General features: G+C 34.0%; 1 protein-coding gene across 2 annotated transcripts in view; it reads left to right on the forward strand.

Annotated features, from left to right (window-relative positions):
- LOC107684492 (RIMS-binding protein 2-like) overlaps positions 1-8818 on the forward strand; it is a 31901-nt gene that overhangs the window by 19423 nt on the left and 3660 nt on the right. For both annotated transcript variants that reach the window (XM_016480748.1, XM_016480747.1), the window contains exons 12-18: positions 1742-1908; positions 3143-3311; positions 3681-3743; positions 4611-4714; positions 5996-6028; positions 7065-7136; positions 7322-7456. In XM_016480748.1, coding sequence (XP_016336234.1) covers positions 1742-1908; positions 3143-3311; positions 3681-3743; positions 4611-4714; positions 5996-6028; positions 7065-7136; positions 7322-7456 — 743 coding nt within the window. The remainder of the gene's footprint in view (positions 1-1741; positions 1909-3142; positions 3312-3680; positions 3744-4610; positions 4715-5995; positions 6029-7064; positions 7137-7321; positions 7457-8818) is intronic.

The raw sequence follows: 8818 nt of genomic DNA on the forward strand, positions 1-8818 counted from the left end.
GAAAGCAGAGTGAATTTTTTTAGGTAATTTCATGGGGTCTTTAAATGATTATTTCTTAACTTAATGCAGGTTAAGCTCTACTGACTGCTTCTGTGACATGCTGTTTATCACAGATGAAAATTTTCTTACAAAAAAATTCTTCAGTTTCTAAAAAAATGACAATGTCTCACAGCAGTTTCACCAGAATAAATGGTAAAAATAAAACACATGGTCTCAGAAATACAGCCACAAAATTTAAACATAATACATGAGATTAGTGTGACGATAATGCTTTATTAACCTTGTTTAAATTAAGTCATATCCAGTCTTTCAGCTCCTGTTATGTCCACGCTAAACCCTTAAACCTTAAACTTTCACAAATAGGCTAATTATAGGGACGCAAACATGTACAATAACTACACAGAAGTTCAGCAGTAGTAAAATTTGGGACAGTTGTACAGCTCAAACAGCACATATATTTAGCCAAAAATACAAGCTTCACATTTCTTTTAACCTATAGATTTACATTGTAAATGTAGTACTGTAAACAAACAGCTTACAAATCAGAAGCATGTCTCAGATACAGTTGCTAGAGCTGTACTTGTATTGTTAACCTTAAAAAGAACAGAAGCTGCCTTTACCTAATAGACATGCAGGAGCCTCTCATTAACATTTGGAAGACAAATATAGATGAGGCATATTTATTGAGCTACCTTTTATATGTATATTTAGGTTTTAATCAAGAGGCAATTTCTATTTATGTACTATTATTTTACCTTTCCTCTGTGTTCATTTTTCTTTATTTTAGTTACAGATAACTAGGATTAGGTTAGGGTTTCGGTCTGTTTAAGGGTGATTGCTCCTTTCTTTGTGCTCATTGTGTAGTCTAAAACACCAGACAGTTTTTGTGAACCCCTCTTCTCCTCCTCTTGCTCCCCTTGTTGCCTTTTTCCTCATCATTCAACTTTTACTGAGCTTCATTTGAGATCCTCGATTGTTTCATTTGCATGAATGTCTTTCTACTGTTAGATGTGGTAAGACTGCAAACCATAAGAGCAGAGATGTCTTCACTCCTGTGCCAGCTTTCATAGAGGACTATGATAATAACTGTGATTTTAAATGCTGCTTGTGAATGTTCTACATATCCTTATCAGTAACTGGGTGCATGATTCACTTTTATCAGCTCCATATACACTTTTAATTAACTGGCATGGTCTACTATTTACTCCTCTCTAAGACTTTGGTATACGATAACAGAAAAGAGATTAGTAGTGGATCATTCCAGTGAAGTATTGCTACGTGAGTTGCTGCATGTCTGTCCAAGAACGTTCTGTAGGTTGTTACAGTAAAACAGCAATGTTTTTATTGTTCCCTGTTAATATGCATGGCGGTTTCAAACATGTTCTTATTGCATTCTTCTGTTTTCAGTATGCTTGTATATTATCCCACTGATGTGCTGTGTGCTAGATCATTTTACTGTATAGGGAACATGCATTTATATCAAGTGTGATTAGCATTTTTATCAGTATTTTATGTTGATATGTAGTTTTAAGATGCCGTCTCACTTTAAGAAGTAATCGTACTGTATATCATATAGTCATATAGCAGCATACTGTATGTAATTTTCTCAACATTGTTTAGATGTCACAGACTGATGCCTCTGAGGATATAGATTAGGCTAAGCATGCTGCGGTCTCTTTTTGGCTTTAGCTGTCCTTTGGTTTCTGTGTATAGCAGAAGCTTGCCCTCTCCTGTGTTTCAGATAGTTATGGAGGACGGGACCGGCGGTCTCCAGACTACTATGAGTCAGAGCCAGAGGACTTGTCCCGAATCTTTGTGGCCATGTTTGACTATGACCCCCTGTCAATGTCTCCTAACCCTGATGCTGCTGTAGAGGAGCTTCCCTTCAAGGAGGGCCAGATCATAAAGGTTTGATTTGAACTGAGTGATGTCAAGCAATTCTCAGCAGTCGTTTAATTTCATAGCTTGTTTTTCATTTCTTTCCACTTTTTAAGACTTTTTGTTTCTACTCTATTTAGGGATGCATCGATACAGATAATTGATCATTATATTTATGTATTAATATACCAGTTTGCTTGCCAATAGTTAAAAGTAGTGATTATTAAATTATATAGTATAATATTAAATTATTCATATACATATTTTAATATAAATGTGTCAATACCGTATATATTCAATATTGTTTATTACTATAACTATATTACACTTTTTATGAATTCTATATAATAAATAAATTATAATAAATATTTATTTATATGATGATAATAAGAATTATTAATTAATTTTTTACATTGTGCTTTCATAATTGTATATTATAAATTCTATTCTTGTTTCTGTTCTATTCTATTTAGGGATGCACCAATACAAAAAAAGTTGATACCAGTTGTTGATGATATTTATGTGTTTTTTGTCCAAATTAAAAATACTGATTATTAAATTATACATGTATAATTTTTCAAATATTAATTTAGCAATATATAATGATTATATAATCAATAGTAATTTTTACATTTATTTTTATGCATATAAATATTTATATGGATTTATAATTAATAATGTTTTTATGTTAAAAACACATTAATTCATTAATAATTTTATACGACTAATTGTATAAAAATATTTTATTAAATTATATTGTTTGATTCTATGCACCAATACAGAAGTTTTGACTGATAAAATAGTTGATAATTATATTTATATATTTATGTAACAATATAGTTGCCAGTATTGAAAAAAACATACTGATTATTAAATTGTTCTTTTTATTGTTACTTTACTGTATATCTATACATATGTATATGGCTTTATAATGATTTATAATTATCTATTTTATATAAATAAAAATGTGTGCATTGCTAATTATATATTCTAAGTTCTGTTCTGTTCAAGTGCTAGTCTAGTGCAAGTCAGTTCATTGCCATCTTGCCATTTCAATGTTAATAATATCTTCTGTTTGCAGTGGCCATTTACATTTATTTAATTACCAGACACTTTCATCCAAAGTGACATACAAATGAAAATAATATAAGCATAAGTGAATAATCCGTACAAAATTGAGTAGAGCAGTAGTGCAAGACAGAGAGTGAGTGTAATTAAAAAGGCAACGAAATGAGTTCAATTATGGCCCTGCTGTGTTGTCCAGGTGTTTGGAGAGAAGGACACAGATGGATTCTATAGGGCAGAGATCTGTGGCCGCAGGGGGCTCATCCCCTGTAACATGGTCTCAGAGATCCAGACGGATGATGATGACATGATGGACCAGCTGCTCAAACAGGGGTTTCTTCCTCTCAACACGCCCATTGAGAAAATAGGTATGATATGAACTAACAGGTAGTTTGTGCTGAACCCTGTCCATCTCACCCCTATATGCTTCATTTTCTGACTATTCTCTTTCTTTCTGATTTAAGATTTAACATGGTGCTAGTCTGTAAGTTGTCTACCTTTTCCATACTATTCCTTACAGCATACAGTATAACTCTTAAAGGGATAGTTCACCAAAAAATTAAAATTCTATCATCACTTATGTTGTTCCAAACTCATATGACTTTTTTCATCTGGGGAAAATAAAAGGAATCATAGCAGAATGTCAAAGATGGATTATTCCTTTAAATCCTGTGCCTTCCTTGCCTTCATTCTTTCCCCTCTCTCTTTCATTTCTTTCTTGTTTTCCTCTTTTCAAGTAAACTGTAATAGGTTCAAAGATGGCCGTTCAGTTAATCGCAGGTCCCGGAAATCCAAGAGAGGTTTGTGCCCACAAAATTTTTCCACCAGTTTTCTCATTCAAACCTTTCTTTGCTTTTCCACTTAAGTGCCTTTTCACAGCTCACCTCCATGTTGCCCTTCAACACTTGAATGTCACACAAGCATAAGTTATTCTTTCTGTTCTCACTGACACCTCATACAGGGAATAATGCAGATTGAACAGTGGAGTCCACAAGTCTGAAACTGCTCTGAAAATGGTTCTGTTTTATATTTTAGAGCATCTTGAGCTATAAGTAGGAACATCTGACTGAGTTTATACTGAGTTCACGTGATCAGTGTCATGCATTTACTTTTGATTTCTTTGTTTTAATTTTTTTCTCAAACTCTATTTCTTTTCATTTTCAATGTGAATTTTTCAATATGCTGTAGACTCAAACTTTTGGACCCTACAGCTCAGAATAGTGGACATTTGGATTTGATATTGATAACTTGTCTACTAAATGTGCCTTCTGTTTTTTCATGACTGCATTCAAGAAAAAGTTCTGCATGTGCCAGCGAAGAACATATTTTGCAGAATTTGTATCATTTATTGTCGTTAAAATTTATGATAATAAATATTAAATGCCATTGGTTGTCAATGTTGCTGTATTGGCTTAGTAGAAAGTATTTTAACATTGAAAAGAAAAAACACTTGGTAATATGCAATTCTATGTAATTCTATGCAATATGTATGTCTTGATGTCATTATTACAACAAGGCCTGCTGTCATTCATAAGTCATGCTCTTTTTTGACATATTGTTTAATTTTAACATTTTAATCATCAAAGAGTACTTTGTTTTTCTTTCTCTTCAGTATTTATTGCTTATTTTTTTGTTTTGCTCATTTATTCTTAACCTCTTTTTTCCAGAGAGGAACAAAAGGAGTGGAAGGCAGCACCAGGTGTCGACGCGGAGGATGGTGGCCCTGTATGACTATGACCCCAGAGAGAGCTCGCCTAACGTGGATGTGGAGGTACTAATAGACTCCATTTTGCCCTGGCTTTTTCTTGCGCTTACAGTCTCATCCCATAAGCTTTTGATTTTACGCCGGCTTGCCTGGATGTCTGCCTTTGTAATAGCCACCAAATTCATTTTCTGCCTATTTTCCTTGCTTTTGGGGCAACAGTGTGGTTTGTGTTTTTATTGTTACTGTTCATTCAGATGGCACATGGCAGTTCTAAATGTTAAGTTCTGGTTAAAAAGAAAATGAAAGTTCTGTCATTATTTACTCACTATTACTGTACGTCATTCTAGTCCTGTGTGACTTTCTTCTGTGAACCTATCCTTTTTAAAGTTGAAGTGTGTAATTTCTGTGCCAGACAGAATTGAAGAATTCCTGTTTTAAAACAGGATTCCCCAAAACTCCCCACGTGCACAGTGCACAGTTTTAATATTATTTTTACATTATTATAGTATTTATGAATATTTTAAATTCACTTTTTATATTTTATTTTATTATTTTTATATATTTTCATATTTAATTTTAATTGTAATTTACTTTTTTAGTAAATGTATGTTTTTCTGTCATTTTGTTTAGTTTTGTATTATTTGTTTTTAGCTTTATTTTTATTTTTTTTCAAATTTTTAGTAATTTTAGTACTGGTATTTAAGTATTTATTTCAGTTAGTTGCCAAAGCAACATTTCTAATTTTAGTATACATTTTTAAAGTTTACGGTTTTCATCTAATATTTATATATTTATATTTCAGATTTATTTTACTTACTGAAAACTATTTTTAATCATTTTAGTTCTAGATAACAGTAACATCACTGGTCCGTCATTGTTTGGAAAACAAATAGTCCCACTCCAAAAACTTCACCTATAAAAAGTTATGCACTTTTGAATGTATCCTTCAGAGGTCACCAGAATAGAATAACCTCAAATTGAAAGATTCATGTTGCCATCCTGACAACCAGGCCTGCTGTCATCCATAAATCATACTCTGCTTTTCAACATATTTACTTGGTTTTAGTGTAATTGTACTTCATGTAAGATTCTAATAATAAAAAACATCTACAAAAAAACAGCAATGTAAAAAACTATGCATTTAAAAGCACGTTGAAATGTGTCCTTAGTAGTAATGCCCATCAAATTCGTCCAGTTCATTTCCAATTCTATAAAAAACATAATAATAAACCTCACAGAACAGACAAGGTTACATCAGCTAATAATTATATATGATGATTAGCATTTTCAAGTCTTTTACATTCCATTGTCACTTACTGTCACCTTTGCATTGCCGCTGGCACACAGGCCCGCTATGGGGGCAGCTTGCAGAGTGAGGAGGTGAGTGTGGAAGGAAGTAGTGAGTCTACACTCACTGGGCCTGTGCCAAATGACACTCTATTTCCTGCTGAGGGAGCTCACTGCACTGCATCAGCACCTGTACTGTCTGTGGACATCTCACTTACAGGACCCAAAGATCATAATGCATGTGCAATACATTTGCATTTCATACTGAATGTATTTTAAAGCCTTCATAATTTGCTCGATGAATGATTCTCTAAGGAAATAAGCGTAACGAAACTCTTTATATTCCGTGATGCTTAAGTGAACATTGAATTGAATTCCAAGGTGTATGCATGAACTTATTGGATATCACGAATCATCATAATGCATTTATAAAGGCTTTGTGAAATCTGCTCTGCTGTAAGTGAGTGAGTTCCTATGAAAGGAATAGGGAATGGTTATTTGTGACACTGTGTGGTTTTTGCTGCTGTTGTTGGACTGGAGGTAAAGGGTTACACAATCACTGTGGTTTGTGAACATAGCTCCCAGTCTGACAGAGAGGACCTGCCTTGCCCAGTGTTGGTTGATCTGTGTGTGTATTTCACAAGTCTGGTGGATGTTGTTTTGAACCTGAACTAGAGAATGTTGCTATAAATTATTGCTATTTAATTTTCTTTCTAATAGGGTATGTAGAGATTCTTATAGATATCTGATGTTACTTAGGTTTGTTTTTAGGAGTATATAGTTAGACCTAAACCTCATGTAGGTTGAAGGTTTTAATTCTGTCAAAGTTATGTTGTCTTCAATATCTAAATAGCGTGTAAGTGTCCAGAAATGAGAAAAAGTCCCCTATAGACATGATGGATAGATAAATAGATAGATAGAGAGAGAGAGTGATAGATAGATAGATAGAGAGAGAGAGAGAGAGAGAGATAGAGAGAGAGAGAGAGAGGGGCTGATTTATGATTGAGTGATCCTTTAAAGTTATTAATACATCTGCATTGTGGTTGTAACCGTTGCATATTAAATTAGCTCTGTGGCAGTTATGAACGATGACTGAGATCTAACGTGTTTTACTTTTTCTGCCCTTCAGGCTGAGCTGACATTTTGTGCAGGTGATGTGATCACAGTTTTTGGAGAGATCGATGAGGATGGCTTTTATTATGTGAGTCAATTATTCACACCATCTCTGTTTTTGGTGCAGACACTGTACTATTCTGCGAATGTGTATTGCAAAACACCTAATGCTGTTCATGTTTGAGGTTAGTCCTGCTTTTAGCCCTGAACACAGGAGAGCCGCCACACTGGGATTTAGCCTTAGATGCATGATGTCCTCTGTTTTCTATTCAGGGGGAGCTCAATGGACACAAGGGTCTGATCCCTTCCAACTTTCTTGAAGAAGTGCCTGATGACGTGGAGGTTTACCTCACCAACACCCCGAGCCGTCACCCCCAGGACTCCCCGTCCCGGACAAAGAACAAAAGGGTACATCCTGTTTCGCACTAGCCCTCTGTCATCCATTCGCTCTTTTTTTAAATCTCCTTCCTGCTCCGCTGTTTTTTTCCCTCTTCTCCGTCTGTGTGTTGTGTTGTGTGACAGCCGGTTGCTTTTTTGATGGATCGTTGAAGGAAAACAGAAAACAAAAGAGAGACAGCATAATAAAGACAGAGGCATACCGTAATATACAAGACTGAGGAACCTTTATTTTTATGTCAGATGTTCTGCGGTGGAGAAATGTGAACTGTTAATGAAATTGCATATTCATAAAGCATTGTTTGGAAAAGAAGTATTCACACAAAGAGACGTGCCAGATTACTAGTTGTTTATTGTTATTATTTCTGGAAAAAGAAGCACTAAAAGACTATTATTTTTTACCTAATTCACAAGTGAGGCATTGTAATAGATGCTTTCTGAATGTAACTGTGTTTAAAAGTGAAATCAATTTATAATAGAGGAGATAGTTTTGATGTACAGAGAACTGAAACCATGTAGAACTGTAGAACTGCATGCCTTTTCTTTCAGAATGCTTCGACACCACCGTGAAATTTTTAAGGTGCTTTAACGGATTGAGACCAGATAAAAAAAAAACAACTACAACAACCTTTTTGTATATGTTTCCAAAAGAATTGTTTTTGTATATTGCTGATATATAAGACTATGAACTTAAAGAGAGACACAAAACAAATGTTGCAAGTAGAGAGAGTTCAAGAATGATTTTATCTGTAGATGTAGATATTGTACAATTGTCTGTATAAAAAAGAAGAAAAGAGAAAAAAGAAAATATGATTGCTGATGGATGTTCTGCTCAATCATCAGGACCCATCAAGGTTTTTCTGTACTGAAAGATTTGTGATTCTTTTCTCATATTCATTGTGCAGACAATTGAAATGCATTGCATCATGGCATTGTTTTTTTTTTCCTCACTTGCTTGGCAAAACAGAAGAAGAGTGTTCATTTCACTCCGTAACGGCTCAGTATCTGTCACGTAAGTGAGCAACAGAGGATACCACAAATAACGCTGTCCTCGTCTAATGCACACGACGCGGGTCCTTATTACTATTGCTCCTGGTATGCACAAAACACACACATATGTCACATTCACACCAACCATATACATGAAAGATCCATTAAAATTGGTCGCAGACTCACAAAAACATTACATTGATGCCTAAAGTTTGAATTGCTCAAATTACCATTTCAGAATTTACATATGAACTAACAGACTAATTGCATTTTTATTTTAATAAATATTTTATTAATATTTAAATGTTTCATTCATATGTACTGATTAATATGTTTATTATTTACTAATATTTATATTTATAATTTATTAATATATAATTATGT

The sequence above is a fragment of the Sinocyclocheilus anshuiensis genome, unplaced genomic scaffold, assembly GCF_001515605.1.
Source record: "Sinocyclocheilus anshuiensis isolate Anshui unplaced genomic scaffold, SAMN03320099.WGS_v1.1 scaffold1, whole genome shotgun sequence".
Lineage (NCBI taxonomy): Eukaryota > Metazoa > Chordata > Actinopteri > Cypriniformes > Cyprinidae > Sinocyclocheilus > Sinocyclocheilus anshuiensis.